Below are 20,227 nucleotides of genomic sequence, written 5' to 3' on the forward strand. Positions count from 1 at the left end.
TTGGTTCTAAACCATGGTACATATTAGATAGCAACAATCTTCCCTTCCAGTTTGACCTTCTCAGAAATAAAGTAGACTTTAGACCCAGTCAGGTCTTACCATCACTTCTCTGCACACTTGCTCACTGCCCAGAATGAAATGATTTATGCTATTTGAAAACAAAACATAGTGTTATTTTTTGTAGCCACAACTGAATCTTCCAGCTGCCATCCCATATGGGATTCTAAGGAAATAATGACATGAACAGCCCTATTCATTTTAGTTACCGAGACTCCGAAAGACTGGTGATACTTGCAATGTCTTTATCACTAACAGGCATTCACTGCTGATCATAACGGTAAGATCCCAGAAGCTTTGGGATTTGTAGCTGAGCTTGCTTAGAATAGAACCACTAAGGGAATATCTACACTGCAGTTACTTCCCAGAATAGAACCACTAAGGGAATATTTACACTGCAGTTACTTCCCACTTTGTGTACTTGGATCAGAGCTGATTTTATCTAGTTGGTGGGTAGCAATCTGGCGGTAGCAACTCGGAGGACAATATATGATGGCTACTGAATAATTAGCTTCATAGAGGAAGCTCCTTGGGTGGGCTTCACTTGACCTAGTTTAAAGTAGACCCAGGCATGCTTAAGAAAGGAGTTTTGTCTGCAGTACAGATGTCTCCTGTCAACGGTGGTCGAACTTCCTCAGCTTTAGAGAAGAGAGATTGGTATTGATATTGCTCTTCCTTCTCTACCTTTACATGGTTGCTACTCCTGGCTCCGCAGGAAGCACGCCTCCATGTCCAGACTTAGCAGCCTATGAGGGGAAGCAGAAAAACTGGCTGCTCTCCAAGCATAGTTCAAGGAGACTTTAATTATTACAGTACAAGAAGAAGCATTTAGCCCAAACTATGTTTTACCCTTTTTCTAGGAGAAAATGTATGGAAGGTGGACAAAAAACCACATGTGGATTAATTTCAAAATACAGGTTTTTCGGTGTATCTATCCATTGCAGGATAAAAATAACTGTGCAGTAACTGAACATCTCTTTCTGCTAATTTACTATGATGCAACCCTACTCTAACAATCTACAGTCAAAACTGGCTAATTAGAAAGCAGATGACTCTATAAAAAACTTAGAGAACTCTTATTTATGAGTTACTGCATAACAATTTTTTTATCTGACACTTTATTTGAAATTAATGCAAAGCTAGTAAAAGCGGCTGTGTTTTACGGTTTTCCCCTATAAATTTTGAAATGTGTAAGATGCAATAATACTAGACAAATAAAGATAGAGTGTACACTTTTATTCCAGTGTGGCTTCAGCTAGGTTTTGTTTAGAGTACCCAGCTGCGTATACAGACGCAGTGGAATTTGGTTTGTGAGGAACCTACAAAAATTACACGAATAACTAACATTTTTTTAATGAATAATACACAGACATGCACCTGCCTCAGAGACTCCATAGATTAGTCTTGCAGCCAATAGAAAAGCCCCTTGGAATTCAATTACATGGCTGGAAAACAGAAAACAAATTCATGGCTATACTTTTAGAACTGATACCAGCAAAATGTTAACCAGTTCTTGGCCTGAGCTTTTCCTGAGGATTAGATTTTTTTCAGTTTGCTTTACTTCCCTGTGGCTTATTGAAAATTTATATTATTCTATTCTATTCTTGCAGCTGGAGCCTCTCCCAGAAGATATTGTGCATCGAATCCCAAATATGAATGCAATAGCTTCTTTAAAAAAGACCACTGAAATTCAAAGTATGTTTCTCAGTTTGGGTTGTTGGGTTTGGGGTATTTTTTATTATTAATTAATGTCATAAACATTAGACTATTGTTTTGGAGAAAAGAGCAGGAAAATGGTTTATGTATAAAACAAAATGCTGTGTCTAGTGTGTATAAATATATATATATATGCTTTTATTTTTGTTTCTTTGACATCTCTCTGTTTCTGCTATGTATTTAGCCATGAAAAACTAACCTATTGACATTATTTAGAGCTTTCGGATTCCTGAATGTTTCCAAATCTTTCCATTTCAGAGCAGCTTGGATGAATAGATGTTTGTCAGTGAGGAACAGGATCAGGCAGTTTAATTAGAGCTCTAACATATATATTACATATTTATAATTCATCCTTCTTATCCAGTAGTCACCTAGATACTGGACCTAGTAAATGCTCTAAGTAAATCTGCTGTATACGATAAATTCCAGTAAGTCATTTTTGCTTAGCAGTATGTCCTAGGGTAGCTCATGAGTTAGTGTCTTCCTTAAAATTCCCTGTTGATAATCTGTTAATGATCTGGAAGGAACCAACAAGTTAAGGAAAATAATGTTCTATGCAAGATAGAACAGATTTGCAAATGATAATAAGGACAGAAAGCTGCACACAGGCCACAGATATGAGGAAAGAATTTGCCATTCTGTTTGAAATAGGTATGTATTTAACGAAAAATGGATCTGCAGAAAAAAAAAAAGGTGAATTGAGAAACAGAAAAAGATAAAACCAGCTTTAGAATGGCTTAGTGTCTTACTATAAATACACACAAGTGATGGCAATTCAGAAAGAAGGAATAGATTTAGGAACACATATATAGTGTATGTCTAAACACGAAGTCCAGAACTCTGCAGAGTGGCTTAATTTTGCCACACTTAGATTTGAGCTGAACTGGTACAGTCATGGCAGTCCAGTCTGCCATTCTGAAACCTAAGTTGGGCTGCTCAGAGTTCGAAGTTATTTATAGACAATGTTCTGTCTTTTCTTGCAGCTATTACCTAAAAAGTTAGGCATACCTCATTTTGTCTGGAGAGAGATCAAGTGTTAGAAAGGAATATGCTTGGATGACAGAAAGGAGCACTGAGGAAGTTCAGTGCAGCTTTATGGAGAATATATATTTAGATGGAATTAAGAGAAGCAAGTACATGTTGAATATTATGGGGAGTTATGCAGGCTGAAAAGCAGTAGGATGTGGAGTAGCACCTCAAGAGATACTGAGAAAGTCTGATTTGTTTGGATGATTTCTTGCATGTGTATTGAGTCTGTATTTCTGTGATCCAACTTTCATAATGAATATTAGCAACATTTCAGACAAAAAAAGTCCCTCCTCTGTGTTTTTTTGCAAAAAAATTGAAGATACAATACTGAGTTAGACAATGAGAGGAAACAACTTTTTTTCTAACTAGAATGGAATTTGTATAAATGTTTTGTTTGTGACAGTGATCCAAAGCTCCTTTGGAAATGTAATACATTTGGAAGTAGTAGTTCCCACACCCATGTAATATGCTATTTCTAAACAATCCTGTTCACTAGCTTGAATACCACCCCCTAACTGTTTTTTTTCAAGCAAGCATGTCCAAATCTATCTGTGAAAGGCAATTACAAATGCCTGTAATAGTGACAGAAATATTCCCTTTTATTATTTCCTGGTAATAATCAGTACTCTCAAAAATCTTTGAAGGATACTTAAGCACATTTTCATGCTGAAAGCCAAAGCATACCTAGAAGACTGATTTGGTTTCATTGTTTGTTCTTGCAAGCCGTGATTGCTCCTCAAGTTTTGTGTGAATGAAACCAGCAGTATGCTTCATTCTTTCCCCTGAGCTCCACCAAGTTCTTCTCAATGAATGTAACAGGACCGGTAGAATTTCACATTAGCACAGTAGAGATGGCATTTTCAGAGATGTGAGTAGTTTAAGGCAGATGCTTTTTGAGCTCATTTAGTTGTCAATCCACAGCATACCTAGGGTTTCTAACAAAGCTCCTTTGCAGCTGCACGCTGTGATTGCCTCTCTGTCCCACAAGACTTTGCCTGCAAATCTTTTGGCTGAATTTGCATGCAAGCCCTGTATGTTTTGTGTATAACACATAAATATCATCCTGTATAAAAAGAAACTTGCAAAAGTGTTCTGCTTACAAGTATGTTTGTAAAGTACAGTTTTCTGATTTTAAAGAAATATCTATCGTTGCTTTTTCACAAGCATCAGAAAGCCCTCTTTGCATGAGGTACCCACTGCTACCTGGATGATATTCCTAACTGGGGCGGCTTTAAACTTTCCTCCCACAAACCACAAACACCCTGCCAGGTACTCCCCTTCTCCAAGACCCTCCATTGCAGCATAGGTGCTACCACCTGATTCCTGGCCTGGCTCTGCTCTCCCTCTTTGTCACCGAAGCTCCTCTCGTAGTACAGCTCTCAATGCAGGGAAACAAGAAAAATCACTGATCACTTGGGAGTGAAGGGCAGTTAAACGGGCACAGAGAGCCCACTAATATGCTTGAATTGGCCCTGAGTTTTAGTGTTACAAGAACGTCGGGATTCAGGGGGCAGCTGGTGTGTGAGCCTGTGTGTGAATGAGCGAAGGCGATGTAGCAATCCTCACTGATGCTGTTTTATTGTTGCTGCAGGAGAGCAACACAGTGGTAGCTGGTTACTAATATTTTATGAATAAGAGCCCTTGAAAACTCCAGCAGTGAACATGGGTTCATTTCTTTTATAGGCAAGAGGGGGTATTAGTCCCATGCCAACAGATTTGATTTTCTTGCACATCTGTTTCTGCAACAAAAACCCCACCCACTCCGTGAACATTTAGCTCATAAATTATAGGGTTTGAATTGGGTGTATATTGCAAAGACTGACTTTTGCACATATGATCTGTGAGAACATTGTGGAATGCTCATATAACATTTTTTGTTTGTTTTTCATGTATTTTTAATGAATAGAGAATATGGTGTCTGAGCACAGTAATAATAGAGAATATTTTTGTCTTGTTTTTATAAAATTTGCCAGGCTGCCGTCATTGAGCCTCCTGTTATGTACATAACTTTTTAGCTGTGTCTTTCATGCTTCTGGAGTAAAGCCAAACTCCTAACACTTAATCTCAACTTTGTAGGATACTTAATACACTTTACATTTTATCCCCAGAAGGTCCCTGTTATTTAAAGATTCTGCTAACTACTCAAACGTGCACAGTATTAGAGTTCAAAGAAACACACTGGCCATGCTCGCTGGTTGTTCCTGCAGATTGACTTGGGCTTTCATCTTGCAATGATATTTTTGAATAAAGACATATTCAGGCTTTATTGACGGCTGCTTTCTCACTGGAGGGAAATGTTCATCTTTCGAAAAGCCTGAAACTGTGTTGAGAGCTGTGTTACCAAAGGGGGAGTTTTCAGAAGCCTTTGTGCAGCACAGGCAGCACCACCGTTGGCCTGGCCTCCCAGCTGTCAAAGCCTCCAGCTACCCTCCGGATAAGCACCTCGACTCAGTCTGCTGCCCAGCTGCCAAAATCCTCCTTTTAGCCCTCGGAAAAGTCCCCCACTTGATCCCCTCTCTTTCACAGCTGTTGAAACCCTCCGTCTAATTCCCAGATAAGTACCCTGATCCAACCTCTGCAGCAGCTGCTGGAAACTTCTTGCTAAACACTGACTAAGCTCTGGTCCAGAGCTTCCAGCCTTCCCAAAGCTCCTAATTTCCAGGTGTTATTCACCTGTCAATTAGTGAGTGCTCAGTGGATTGCTGGACTATAAGAAATGCATATGTAAATTCTTACTTGTTCACCTAGTTACTGATAACCAACCTCTGTTTCTTGACAGCACTGCAGTAGCAGTCTATTTGATACATTGACAATGAGTCACCTGCCTTTATTATTTGTGTTGCTCGAGAAGCTTCTTACTGTCTCTTCTGTCAGAGGCAGAAAGCTGAGAATACTCACGCTTTTAATCCGCTGCTGTGTTTTTACACAGCAAACCATAAAGCTCTATTCCTTATGATATCTGGCAGCTTTCCAGCAACAGCCAGTTCATATATGAAAGTTTTAAATAAATTATTGTTCTAGTATACGCCCTGAGGTTGGAGGAGAAAGAACATCCAGGACTAACAAACCTGATTGTTCTGGCAACATCGCTTCAGTCTGAGCTGGCATTTCTGACTTTTTTCCTTTTCAAGACAGTGCTGTGTGAGCACTTTGTACAACAATGTTCATTTTTCTAGTCCTATTTGCTGTATATGCGTCAACTCTCTGCCATATCAGAGCTTCTAGGTATTAACCCTGCCTTGAACTCCCTTCACCTTGTGTAGATAAAGCCAGTAACTTGTCTGACAATATGAGTTCATTAGTCTGTGTGTTACTCCTTCAGTTTATTACCTTCTGGGGAAGGGTGTGGCACAGCCCTTGGAATGAAAGCACTTTCCAACTTGGCATTCTTAGCTTCAGAAATATACCTCTCCGCTGCAGTCTGAAATTTCAACTGTACTGCTTACACTGCAGTGATTTTAAATTATAATCACCCAGTGTTGAACTAAGTGATTACTATGCTTGTACCACCATGCTAGCTAAAATTCCCATAAATTATTATGTGTGTTTTCCTTAGGCAAGTACTGGAAGTCAGTGGAGCCATACTCTGTGCCAGTAGATTGTGCTCTGGCTGAGTCTCAGAAACAAGAGAGGGAGGAGACAGAAACGGTATCTGCTATGGCCTCTCTTTCAGTGGATGTTGAGCAGTGTATCCCTCAGGAAGGCAGCAGGTAAGCATATGCAATTGTTGCAAAGGATAAGGCTTTCAGTCCAGTCAAGTAAGATGAAGACAGCTAAACTAAGACTTGTTTCAAAATTATCTCTTAATTGAGGTACCTGGATTATTTTACTCCTGGGTTAGAGTTCTCTCACTTGGCCACTGGAAGCAGAGATATCCTATTCTAGCAGGTATTTTTTTTGTGTAATTCTTTACTAAAGTTCATGTTTAGTACAAAAATCTTGTTTTCTCCCCGTGTCTAATGCTTTCTATTACATAAAAAGTGCAATATCCATATGAGAAAAATAGACACAATCAAGCGTAGTCAACCATATTCTTCCCATTGGAAGCTATTCAAACCTGTTTTAGTTTTAATTTTCTAGGAAGGCATTTAACACACTGTCAGATAAATTTAATAAGGATGGACTTAAACCATTATTAAATGATACTAGACAAGCATTAAAAGTTACTATCCTGGAAGCAATGGAACGGTGCCAGTATAAAACTTAAAGTATCCCTAACCAGAATCAGGGCCAATATTTTCTGTGTACCAAGCTGAAGGTACACCAGCAAAGAAGGAGAACATTGTTTTTTCCAGCTTACCATCTGCTTTTTTTACATTAATGAAGATTGCTTTCAATTTTACAAATTAAGAAACTGGTACAAGAACTACTGTTGGCTGTTTTGACAATTAGAGATGAAAAAAAATATTATATCTATTAGATGTGGCTTTGTAGATATGTCATCTACAAAACAGTACTTCTTCAATGAGTTGTTAGAAGTCAGAAAAGCCACTGAAGAAGTTCTTGGAGTTTCCCATGTACTCACTTTAAGGACAAACTTCCCTGGCCTTCTCCAACAGAGAAAGACTCAAAATGCAGTGGAACCATTCGGTTTCCATCACAGAGAGAAAACAGGGGAGGGAGGAAGAAAGGAGAAAAAAGCCTTATAAGGAGACTCCTCAGCTCCCTGCGGGCTCTGGAGCAGAGCTGCATAACAACAGGAGAGAAAGGAGGGAGCTGTGGGCAGGCAGAGTGGTGGTGGGAGAAGAGCCAGAAGGATCCATGGCTCCTACATTGTGACAGCTACTTGTTTGATTTGCTTCTTACCTCCTGTGTTGACTATTCTAATCCAAACGGAACTGATAGGCACGTGGGGAAATAGCACAATGCTAAACCTATGGATGTATTTGGGAGCGAACATCTCTCACAACAGTGGGACTGCTCATCTGTCAGTAGGTTAACAGATGTGGCACAAAGGGGCACAGAGGAAGCAGCTAGCTGGTAAAGTTTGTGGTATTTACATAATTACCTGTTTACATAATTACCTGTCTGATTGTAATTATATTTTAATATCCTGTGGCTATTGTTGTGCTAGTATTATTGCAAACAAATCCATAAAAGCTTAGGGAATAATCCAGTGACCAATGGGAGACATATTTTAGATTTGTGGCAGTGATAATCAGTGCTCAGCTATGGAATAATATAAGGTTTCTCATATAAACTTGTGACAGTTACGAGACACTTCCGCTGGCCAGGGACAGAAAGGTACCTGCTTGTATGTGAATAGATTTGAAATATAAAGAATTTTGGTTAAAGTGTTGGAACTAATGTGCTCAAACAAAGTAAAGATTTAAGCTGTCTGGAAAAAAGGTGTGGTTAATTTTGTGTATTTTGATATTGCTCAGAATAACCAAGAATTGTGTTTGTTAAGTGCCTTCACTCACTCAAAACTACAGCCATTGAGAGCAACTACTGTTCCTACATGACTTGAACAAAATAACCCTTTGAGTAATGCTGCACTTAAATATTGTATTTATTACCTACCTACTGATAACCTGTGACAGTTTCCACCCATTCTGAAAACAGAATTTCAGAGCAGAGCTGAGAGAAATAGAAAAAAATGGATGTGCTGAAATGTACACAAGTGGAATTCATGTGGCTGCCAGATTCATTACACTTAATCAGTTCTGGACTCTTATAGGGATGAATCCGTCATGATGAATTGTTCTGTGGAAAAACTGCTTCCTTTGAAATATCTTCTGTGGTGCTGCAAAGATTTTTCAGCAGCACAAAAACCCCCTATGCACGCATGCGTTCCTAAGTCTGTTTCCACATTTGTAACCCACAAAGAAGACACCCGAAGCCAAATTGCCATCAGAGAGCGACAGGACAACATAAGTGCTGTCCCACTGGGCCAAAATTGATAGTTAGGTTATCTGAGGCTTTGGGACATCATTCTCTTTGTTTACTTCCTGCTGAATGTAAAAAGAAAAATTGAAACAAAAATGGTCGCCCAGAAGGTCTGATTTTGAGGGTCCTCTCAGCTGCAGGGAGACCTGAGAGGACCTATCTGCACTTCAAGCATGAATGAAAGTCCAGCACGGGGTCATAAACTCAAGGATTGATTCAACACCAGACACTCTGGTTTCTTGCCAGTATAATTGCATTCATTTAATGACAAAAAGTCTTTCATTTAATGGACATGTGTCGACATAAACTGCTGTGACGTTATGAGTCCAACTTTGCTTTTTCACATTTGATATAGTTGTTGTAATTAACGACCAAGTATGCAATGCTCCTTCTATGGCAAATTACAGGGTTGCAGGGACCTTAGAAGATGTCCGGACTCTCAAGCCCTCTTGATAAGGCTACTGTAGATGTGCCCCTCCTCCCCTCATTCTAGATGAGGCCACCTTCTGAAGACCTGTTGCAAACTTGTGCATTGAGTGTTTGTTTGGGAAAGTTGGTTGTGACAGGCAGGGCAGGATCAGAGTAGAAAGCATTATAGCTGACAGGGCAGCCTGGAGGATTCCTTCATTATGCCAGGAGCTGATTTTCTTTCTCTTAATTCCCAACATGGTCAGCCAGGCTGGTAACTCTGGCCTGCATCTCTAACCCTCTTTCACTGAATTGATAGTAGAGATCCTGTTGACTTCAGCTTTGGATGGTCAGGCCTTCAGAAGAAGAAAGCAGCAGCAAGAGCCCCTTTTCAGGAAACTCTTGCCAGTTATGTTGGAGGATATACTGGTGTTTGGAGTGAAATGACTCACTTTAAACTCAGTTTTTGGGTAAAGCAGCTCTTTTCCTGGCCAACTCATATCTGACTCATTTGCCGCTGATGAATAAAGGATAAAATGCTCCTGGCTAAGGCCCATCTTAAGTATTTCTCTTTCTTTCTTCTCTCTTTCTTTCTTTTCTTCAAGTGACAGTGCCGATTATTTTTTTATTTGATTTTCTCTGGCAGGCTAAGTGAAGAAAACCGTGAAAAACTGCTATGCTTTTGGTGTTTTATTTTACCAAAGCACAACTCTACATTTTAAGATCCAATTGAAACTTGATTATAGAGTTCAGAAAAGAACAGATACAGAAAAAAGAGTTTGTGGATAGGAAAGAAAACATGCATGATGCTAACATAGATTTAAATTCAGATGCAATTAAAGGAACAGGCATGCCCTATAAAACATTTCAACTACCATAACTTTAATGTTTTGGTAGCTGCTTATTCCCTATGTGAGATACAGATTTATCTGAATTTTGCTTTGACCAGTCACTAATTTCAGAAATCTTGCTGTGAAAATGTTCAGTACAATGCTGTCCCTGATACATTGGAGCTTCTGTATGTTTCTTCTTAAAATGGAAAAATGAAAGGGTGTGGAAGGAGATCTTTTGCACTTACTATTTTTGCAGCACAGAGTAAATCTTGAGAATGACATTTATCAGAATTTCACTTTACAGCTCTCATTCAGCTGAGCATGGATTTTACTCAAATGGAAATGAAAACAAAGTCTAATTTTTAGATATTACTCTCAGTGTTACAGAGCTACCAGTTGCAGTTTCAGTCACATTGCATTATATATTATATACCAGAGCAACTGTTTGGATCATGGGGTACAGCAAGCCACCATCTAGGGTCACTTGCTGTGTTTGTGTGTCAAGTCATAAAGCTTCACTTAACATTTCACTATTTAGGTATACACCTCAGCTGGGCTGAGTAGCCTGCACCTACCTGGCCGCAGCCCACATAAATTTTTCAAAACCCTTTTTGAACCAGTTTATACCTTTGGCACTCAGGTAGTGAATCCCAGAGCCTCATCAGGCACTGCACTTCTTTTTCTTTGCTCTAAACTTACTGACTGATAAATTCACTGGGCACTCTCTCATTCTTGTATTGTGAGAAATAAAAGCAGCTCTTTTCTTATTCATAGGCTCTGCCCTAATTCTGGATTTAAAGGCTTCAGATGTCTCGAGATTCTCTATTCCTCCTGGCATAAAAATAATTTCTTATCTCTGATCATTCTTGCCCCTCTCTATATCTTTCCTAGGGTTTTTTGAGATGGAGTAAAAGCTGCATGCAGGGCTCTAGGTGTTGGGCACACAGGATTTACACAGTAGCTTAATTTGGGGGATTTTTTCTTGTTTCTGTGGCTCTCTGCTCTTCTACCATTAACTCCAAACTCTCAGCCATAGCCATCAGTGTATACAACAAGTTAAAACTGTCCTCCCCGTTGTTTTGTTTGTTGTGTATTACTTTGTGGTTGTTTACCTTCTTTTCCACTCAGAAATGGTGTTATGGGTTTTAGAGCTGACTAGTATCAGTAATTTTGCATCATCAGCAAACATTATCACTGAAATGAAGTAGTCTGCCAAGTCTTTTTGAGATACTATGGAGAATCCCACTATAGTAAAGATTCACCAGTATTATTACCTGTTTTCTACTTTTGGTGGATTGTTAATCTACAAGAGGACCTTCTCTCATAACCTTTGTTCCTCAAAGCATTTGAATGAAATTGTTGGAAGACTTTTTTGCATAGCGATATCATTTGATCCCTCTTCCTTCATTTCCCTCAGAAAGTTCTGATAGGTTTGTAAGTCTTGCTTTCTCTGTAAGTGTTAAGACGTAACTCTTATCCAAATTACTATTACCTAAATGCTTACCAATTCTATCAGTGACTAGAACTGCTATCAATTTCTCCGTACAGACTTACTGTATCTCCTGTAGTTTCCAAAACAGGAATTGCATTTCTTACCTTCTCTACCTCTGGCATGGATGCTAATTTAAACAGTAGAATATGCTCAATAAGTATTTCTTTAGCAACATAAAGATTACATTCCCCTAGAACTCAGTGGACAAATATCATCTGCTCTTAACAGTTTGGCAATTTTTAATGTATCAGTTAGTTCTAGTGCTGATTCAGTTTAGGGTAGGTCATCTGCAAATAATAAAATCTCCCTGACACTTTTCAAGTGAACACAGATATAAATAGTTCATTTTGCTTTTGTGATCTACCTTCCTTGATGCTCCTTTTATGCTTTGATCATTTCTTCTGATGTATTTTGAAAGATCTTTTTATTATTAGTTTTTATGCCTTTAACATGTTGCTCTCCAGACTGCCCTTTGGCCTGCCTCATTGAGGGCTTACATTTAACTTCCCAGAGTTTGTACTTTATTTAATTTGCCTTATTCGGACATTATTTCCTCTTTTGGGAGTATACACGTAGTTACCTTATTCTGCTCTTGAGCTATGATGGCTTTTACTTTTAGTTCCTTTTTCTTTGATCCATACGAAGTCCATTTTTACTAGGATATACACTTACTCGGGATTTCTTATGTGATGTCTTTAAACACTCTCCAAATCATCTCCATGATATAGAAATGTACCTCTTTTTCCCTAGCTCTCTGCTACCAGAGGATCACTTTTCAATTACAATGATCTTCCCTGAGACAGCTGAGTTAAATTAGGAACAGATTATGGCATAAAACAGCCATACCATGGCAGAAAATCTATCTTTTGTTCAGCAGTTTCTGTGACTTGGAAACATACCTTGAATTTTTATTTTTATGTGTGTGATGATGTAGCTATGAGGAATCCCTGTAATTCTGATTTTAAAAATAAAATAAAAGAAACATTTACTTCTTTGGATGATGTACAGGGTTTATCTATATTCTTAAACATTAACTTTTTTTTTTAAGTGTAGGTGTGTACTATTTTAAATAATATTCTCATAAATAATGTGGTTGCCGTTTATTCGCATCTGCTGCAGAACAATAGTTAAGATGTCACACGTTTTGCCAGATTTTATCCATATGGCAGGATTTTTGCCTCATCTATTTCTTTTGTTTTAAGATTTAAATAGAATCAATTTTTTTAACACTAACTACAAAGAGACTACTTTGTTCTGCCTTAGTGTGAATTGCATATAGAGAGAGCTATAGGTGAGCGCTCTTTCCAGCACACCAAAATAAACAGAATGCAAGAGGCCTCTGCTCCAATGAAACTACAGTTTAAATAAGGCACAGTGAAGGCTTAATGAAAAATCTACAATCACTATAGTCCTAATCAGTCTCTTTCTAGATCTGCTGACCACATGGAATCAGTCCAGATCAGACTCAACCTCACAGCTGCATCTCTGAGGAAGGAGTCAGAGCATACAATACAGGATGAAGTTTTTTGCCTGGTTTATGTTTTTATGCCAATTTCTTGTCAGCTGCAGGAAGACTGACTGTACTGATGTAACTAACAGTGACATAACTGAGATAACATAAATTTGACCTGTCAGACTTCCCCCTTGATTTTTTTCTGAGAACTTTTGATTTTAGCAGAATGGGTATATATTCATTCACCTCTTAGTGTTATGTGACTACAGTGTTTTTATCTCTGTACTAAGGGCCCTAAAGTTTTACTGGCTCTTGCACAAAACTCTGGCCTAAGCCATTAGCCCATAAAAATAAGTGTTGTTAACGATAAGCCATTGGATAGATCCGGTGACTTCTTGGACATTAATAAAATGAAGTTAAAGCATGCCCATAAGTTTTCAAAAGGAGACTGGAGAAGGCTGTGTGAGTACTCACACTACAAGACAACAACTGGATTCACCAGGGCACCCTAACCTCCTCTCCCTTTCCAAAAAGGACCTCACATCTTACACCTGCATATAAAGATTTCTACTGGTGTTTTGGCTCTGGCTGATGCAAATATTGGCATATTGTTAGAATATATTGGGATATATTAGAATATAGCACTCAGGATTGGTCCTGGCACTCAGAAACACTCTCACCAGTGAAAAATTACCCAGGACTAAAACTCTAAATAAGATCATCTCTCAGTTTTACTGTGGTCATGAGAATGTTAGTCTCAAATTCATGTGAGCAGGCTGTTGCACGTACCATTTTCCTAGATCCTTGCAAGTAACCCAAATGCCCACTTTCATTTCCAGAAGATTTCCAGAGCTCTCCTTCTTCCTGCTCTGCCAATCTCCAATTGGAATCTATTGACAACTATTTCTTCTCATTCATTCCCTTTCCCACAGCAGAACCTAAAACCTGAACTGTTATCTGCTTCCAAATGATCCTCTTTCTGGACAGACCCATAAGGTGCTGGATGTTTAACAAGGGCTTATTGCACTTTTGCATGATACCAGAGGATGGGCAGGTCTTCCAAAAGTGGCTGGAGAAAGTGGAAGCGTGTCGTCAGCCCAACAGCAGCATACAGCATCAGTATGAATTCTCCACATGATGAATGATCCTTATCACAGCAAAGAACCTCACAGCAGGTGGGGCTCCATCCCACTCTGGCTGCCACTGTGCGGTCTCTGCTGCAAGCCAGAAAAATGCAAGAGGAGAAAAAAAAAAAGAGAGAAGACAGAGATATCTCAGTCATTTTTTGAAAGAGGTCTCAATAAACATTTTTATGCATATTTAGATAAGCTCTCCAGGCTTTTATTGCCTGTTGAAGGGGAGCAACGTCCTGCTGCATCTGCACACAGGTAGGGAAGCGCTCCCACCCCAGCACTGCCCCACCCAAAGTGGCCCCTGCTGCAGCCTTCCCTGAAATCTTGCTTCACGTTGCCTCTCAGGGATGAGGGAACTGCAGTGATTACTGTACACAGGATACATTCTCCACTGGGTGGTGAGGAACAAAAGATTTGAGATTTAGAGATTAATAATCTTTTAGGGTCAGTAACCCTTTGGAAAGTGATTAGTTTGAAAAACATCTTCTTTTTCATATATCATTCGTCTGACATTTTTCAATATACTAGATGTGATCATTCAAATCATAAGGGAATGACCTATATAAAATTATTTAAAGACACACTGCTGAATTTTTTCTTTGGGAATGACTTTAATAAACTCCAGATTCATTTAAAATTCTCTGGCTTCCTTGCTGAATAAACTACCAAAGCGCATGCAAGACCCCATTAATTACTCTTTTTTTTTCCCATGGGATCGCATGAGTTTGTACCTTCTGAGGGATATTTTACTGAAGCCAATTATTATACTGGCTTACCAGATTTAACTGGTAAACTTATCTTTTGTTTTTTAATATGCAATTACTTTTTACTCTCCCCTCATTTCAAAATTGCTTGAAGTGACTATTTTTAAGGAGGTCTTAAGCCCATTTGTTATATGGTATTGTGCCAGACAGGTGAAAAATGGTTTATGTCCAAATTCTTACATACTTCGACAGTTAAACCCAGTGAAGTCTCACTGTTTTCTCACAAGCTTCCCATTTTATAATTAACAGCATAAATCTCAGGTGCAGTAGCCTGTCAAATACAAGGAATTATGATGCTTTATGCCAGATAAGCATATGTCCCAATTGCTTTCTTATTGGATGTTTTAAAGAGCTCATCTTGCCTAAGCTGATTTTTTCCCAGAGGCTTTCAAATAAAAGATATATGTATAATCTGATTAGATATTATTAACAGATACCCTTTCTATGACAGTGATCTGCTGATTAAGTTCAGAATTCAATCTCAAGTTGTAGTCAGACAGGCAGGAAGGCAGGCAATGCATTTACGAAAGCACAGAATCTGAAATCAGAGAACTGAAGTACACCAGAAGAAACACTGCTAACTACTTGGCTACTAGTGAACTATTCTGCTTTAATAGTATGGGCCCACTTGAAAAAATAAATACACGTATTTTTAGTTGCAAAAGCTTGTAAAATAGAAGTATCACAGCTATTTTTTTCATGAAATTTTTTGACTCTGTTGACACAAGGCATGTACATTTCTGGACAGAAAATTATAAAATATTCTGACATATTTTAATATAAACAGGAACATTTCCAGTGATTGCTTGGATCTAAAATGTTTTTCCACTTGACATTTGTTTATACTTCCTAGGAAAGTAACTCTATTTATGGATAACTGAATAACACAAATAAACATCAGAGAGGGCTGAAAAATCAGCTTTGATTATGCATGAAAATCTACAATGTCATTGTGTACTCTTGTACCGTATTCTGATTGCCTGTTTATTTTTACAGAGCTGCTGGCGAGCCCATGGAAGAAGAGCCAGCCTTGTGAATTGCCAAGTCCTCCCTGATATTTCCTGTGGGTGACATCATTGTGTATCCCCCAAAGCACCCTCAGACATGTCTTGTCTGCTGCTTGGGTGGCACAGATCAGATGGAACATAAACACTGGGCACAAAACTCTGAATAGCAGCTTCACTTGTTCTTTGGATGGACTTGAAAGGACCCTAAAGATTCCTTAAATGTAACCGCTACAATTCTAGAGTTACAGTAAAATGGGCTTGGGAGAAAGAGCCTAGAGCATGCTTTTTATATGCTGTTTGACCCGCTCACCAACATAAATTATGAAATAGAGTATTACAAAATTCTACATGATAGATTATAGATAAAGGAATTGCAACAGCCAGCAAAATACTTGGTAAATTTTATGAATCACTTTCTGACACTTTTTACTGGGTAATTTTTTTCATACTGTGTTAAATTGTTAATAGAATTTGTTTTCTTTGCTCTGTGTAGTGAAACAAAAAAAAGAAAAAAACCCTTTATTTTACATGACATTTTTTAACCCCCTGTAATGAGTTCTTAGCTGAATAAATGAAAGGTGTGTAAATTGCAATGAGGGATTTTAGCTAAAGGGAAAGTACTTCTTATTGTACTATAAATCCCTCGAAGTAGTGTGCTTGATGGTGCTTTATTTTCTTTTCCCTTCCCCAGCCATCCCTCCCCATTTCATGCAATCTCTTCTATCATAAAAACACATTCATGATTCTCTAAAACAAGCAATCGTCTGCCTTTAAAAAAAAGTGCTGTACCCTCCGTAGTTGACAGTAGCTCTCAGCACATGTGCAGCAGAGATCAAGCAGTCTCTGAAAAATGGATGGCTTTTCAAATGTGCTTTTAGTTTGTTCTGAAATGTTTCTGCGTCCTGACTCTAAGAGCAGTGATCTTCAGTAATTGCGTGCAGCTCATTTGAAGCTCAGGTGTTTCTGTGGAGGTTGTGTTGGAGTGTTTTTTACAGGTCATCATGTGAATACGAACTGATTCTTTTATGTAGTCCCGCACCAAGAGAGCTGATGTTGCTTAAGAAGCTTCAAAGAGTTTAGGCTTTATTTTAGATCTCCAAAGTGCAGCAAGATCTCCCTGCAATGTGACTTTAGCTGTTTAATTCCATGTTTGAGAACGTAACATAGGGTCGTGCCTTTAGCTGATAATGAACGCTTAAACTGTTACACGTGTTGCCTTACTGTCAGAGAAAGAGATAGGGCATGTATGTAAGACTACTTCAAATGAACAAAACTCTGCTACAGCAACTTTTATTTTGTTTACAACTTTCTCACCTAATGAACCCTGGGAGATACCTTGAAGTATTTGACTTGCAATGTTTGATAGCTCGCTCAGCATTTAAAAGCAAGTGATGTTCCTTTTTATATATTTTCCAAACTGAAAAGATATATTAAAGCCATAAGTGAAGACTGTCATGCTTTTTATTCTGAAGTCTGAAAGGAACCTTAATTAAAACAAGATTTTGGGGAAGGCCATGATATGAAAGATATGGAACAATATGGTTTCAGTTATAGGCAGACTCAAACCTGTAAATCAAAGATGAAAGATTTCACTCAAATAGAATTATATAATTCTCTTTTGTTATGCAGTCAGACTATATCTTTCATGCATTTGGGTTTGTTTACGATTAGCATTTCAATTTTAAAGACTTTTATTACTTATACAAAAGCTCTCTACTACAAGTTAGAAATCTGAGGCATGCTTTGAAAAGGGAAATCTGAAAAAGGAATGTCATTTCCTATAATGTGAAGTAAATTTTTATCCTGAAAGACTTGTTCTAAAATGTATGTATACCCCTCAGAAAGTGAAATAAAATTCTACCCCCCATTTACAAGCCAAAATCATGCTCATTTCAGTAATGCAGAGTCCTAGCAGGCTAAATTAACTCCTGGTGTAAGCCACCTCGCCTGACTTTGGGCTATTCTGAAGGGGTTGTTCACATCACTAAAGCAATCAGGGGTTCATCCTGCATTTTCAGCAGACTTATGATGGCAATCTTGCTCTCCATTTAATATAATTTTCTTCTTGTCATCAAAGAAGTTTCCCTTTAAGGAAACCAAGGAGCATAGCTGATGAGTTGGGTAATTTGTAGAGCTTTTTACATTTTGAAATAATAACTGCAAAATTTTAATTGAGTGCATAGTAAGATCATTTTAAAATTAACCCCACAAATGCAAAACTTGCTTGTGTCCTTAGCTTGCATGAAATTGAATATGAATTGCAGCCTGAAATATAAGTTACAAACTTTACCAATTAAAGTCCATATTCTGGAGTGGAAATCAGCTAAAGCTGTCCTTTGTAGCTGGAAATGTTTTTAAAATGCCAGAATAATTTGAATTAAACCACATTATAAACTCACACTTAGGTATTTGTACAGGCATACTCCCAGACATCTAGACATACAATTGGTTAAAGCTAGGATCATTTGGATAAACAAATGTGCAAATAAACTGCACACAGATTGTGTCCAGAACTCTGTTCTCACTGAAGTCAACAGTAAAATCCTCTTTGATTTCAATGGGAGATGGATCAGGCCCTGCTTTTTGTTTCCTCTAAGTCCAGAACACCATTACTTTTTGATTATGTCATTACAAGGCACCGTACAGCCCTCTGGGAAATGATCGAGGCTTATGGTGAATATCAACACTTCCTTCAAAGCAGACCTGGGCTTTCTGAGAGGGCAGTTTCACTTGCTGCTGTTTTCTTCTCACAGTATTTTTTATTACCATCAATAGCTCCCCACGGGCTACAGTTAAAATATCTCCCAGCCATTTTAGACATACTTCCAGGGAAATAGTCACATAGACATTCAAAAATGCTCAGTTTTAGCTGGATTCAACAACAAATTCCAATAATTTCAGAAAGATGCATGAATTAAATGTTTCCCCATTTCTAATGTTCAAGTGCAGAGGCTTAGGAACTGTTTTTTAAGAGATGTCACAGTCTTGTGTCTCCCACAGACTTCAGTTTAGGCTAGGGAGATTGACAACTCTGAAAATTAAGTCTCAGATACTTCAAGTTGGCTGTCAAAACACCTACATCTCAGCTTAGATTACTTCTAAAAATGAGTTTAAATGGATAAATGGAGGTGGGTAAATGGTGGTTTCTGTGAGTGATTCCATGGAGAAGGTGAAGATGAGGAGGTGGCAGAGAGCCCCCAGTGCCATCCTGACCCTCTGCCTGGTGCTGGTGGCACGGGGGCTGCCAATGGGCAGGAGGACATCCCACAGCACCCTGCCTCAGGCTGCCATTCCTGTTAGCAGCAAATCCTTGCTTGTTGGGGGAAGCATGCAGGAAGCATTGCACTCTGGATCAAGGTGTCCCTAAGTCCACAACCTCCAGAACAAGAGAAGTCTCAGCAGCAAGTACCACTAACTTGCTTGATCTAGTTAATATGTTTCCCTAGTGTTAGGGACTAAATATTAAGTTCAGTGGGGGTTTTTCTTGTGCTCTTGTATTTTTCTTGTACTCTTTTATTTTTCATGTGTTCTTATATCCTTAAACTCATAGTAGAAACTGAAAACTAAAAAGTTATATGACACAGGATATCAAGAAAAGAATTATTTTTTCCCCAGCTTAATGCTTTTATCTGAGCTGGAGTGGGAACAATGATGAACGGTAAATCTCAGAACTGCTAAAACCTAAGTGTGTCTTGCACTTCATTTTTGGACTCTGCACGCAGGAATTCTGTATGTGCTCATTTGGCTTTAATATAATCTGGAGCAATGAAGTGCTTGCTTATATGATTCTTTTTCAGGCAAAATTCCTAGCAAGTAATCAAAGTTCATGGGAATTCTGCCAGTGTAAAGATGACAGAATTAGTCCCTTTTTTAATTATGTACCTTCCTCATTTTACTTCAGTGAAAATGGAGTAACTAATTCCAGGCAAGCGAATCTGAGTAAAATAAAATCATTATACTGTTTTAAATAAACTTCATAAAAGAAAAAGAAAATATAAACAGCTGTTATGCAAACAAAGATGGCTGGTTTTTTACTTTGCAAAAAAGTCAACAACATGCTGCCAGCTGAATGAAAGTGGCAAGGCAAATCCCTCTCTAGAGTATGTGGTATTTGAGATGGTGTCCTATCTAAGTGCAGCCTCCCTAAAAAGCTTAGTGTCATAACCGGAGATGAAATATTAGAAAAGTTTTGCTGCAGCCAACACCAGAGGTCCTGTAGAGAACAAGAATGTAGAGACTGACTAATTTGTGTAGACAGACAGCAGGACACTTTCGGGGCAATGTGTCTGGGATGAAGAATTGGAGGGAACTGTTCCAAAGGCACTGATGGCTGTGAGGCAACTAACTTCTATTAGCTTGCAGGGGTAAGGAGATGCCCAACCAGCATTTATTATTTGGGAAATGCCCCCCCCATCCCACCAGCATGCCCACACATCCGCAGATGTG

General features: G+C 38.6%; 1 protein-coding gene across 1 annotated transcript; it reads left to right on the plus strand.

The window, feature by feature from the left end:
- The first annotated feature begins 1,665 nt into the window (after positions 1-1,665).
- On the plus strand, positions 1,666-16,279 carry LOC104525503 (histone deacetylase 5-like). The gene is made up of 3 exons (XM_010168673.1): positions 1,666-1,752; positions 6,359-6,512; positions 15,771-16,279. The coding sequence occupies exons 1-3, from the start codon at positions 1,710-1,712 to the stop codon at positions 15,808-15,810; spliced, it is 237 nt and encodes a 78-aa protein (XP_010166975.1). The 5' UTR covers positions 1,666-1,709; the 3' UTR covers positions 15,811-16,279.
- The last annotated feature ends 3,948 nt before the right edge of the window (positions 16,280-20,227 follow it).

Source organism: Antrostomus carolinensis, unplaced genomic scaffold (genome assembly GCF_000700745.2).
Source record: "Antrostomus carolinensis isolate BGI_N321 unplaced genomic scaffold, ASM70074v2 scaffold36205, whole genome shotgun sequence".
Classification (NCBI taxonomy): domain Eukaryota; kingdom Metazoa; phylum Chordata; class Aves; order Caprimulgiformes; family Caprimulgidae; genus Antrostomus; species Antrostomus carolinensis.

What these genes read in the sequence shown, in the direction of transcription:
- LOC104525503 (XM_010168673.1), top strand. Translation starts at nt 1,710, where the DNA reads ATGAATGCAATAGCTTCTTTAAAAAAGACCACTGAAATTCAAA. An exon ending in AAAGACCACTGAAATTCAAA is followed by an intron (nt 1,753 to 6,358) that starts GTATGTTTCTCA and finishes TGTTTTCCTTAG; the next exon opens with GCAAGTACTGGAAGTCAGTG. An exon ending in ATCCCTCAGGAAGGCAGCAG is followed by an intron (nt 6,513 to 15,770) that starts GTAAGCATATGC and finishes TTATTTTTACAG; the next exon opens with AGCTGCTGGCGAGCCCATGG.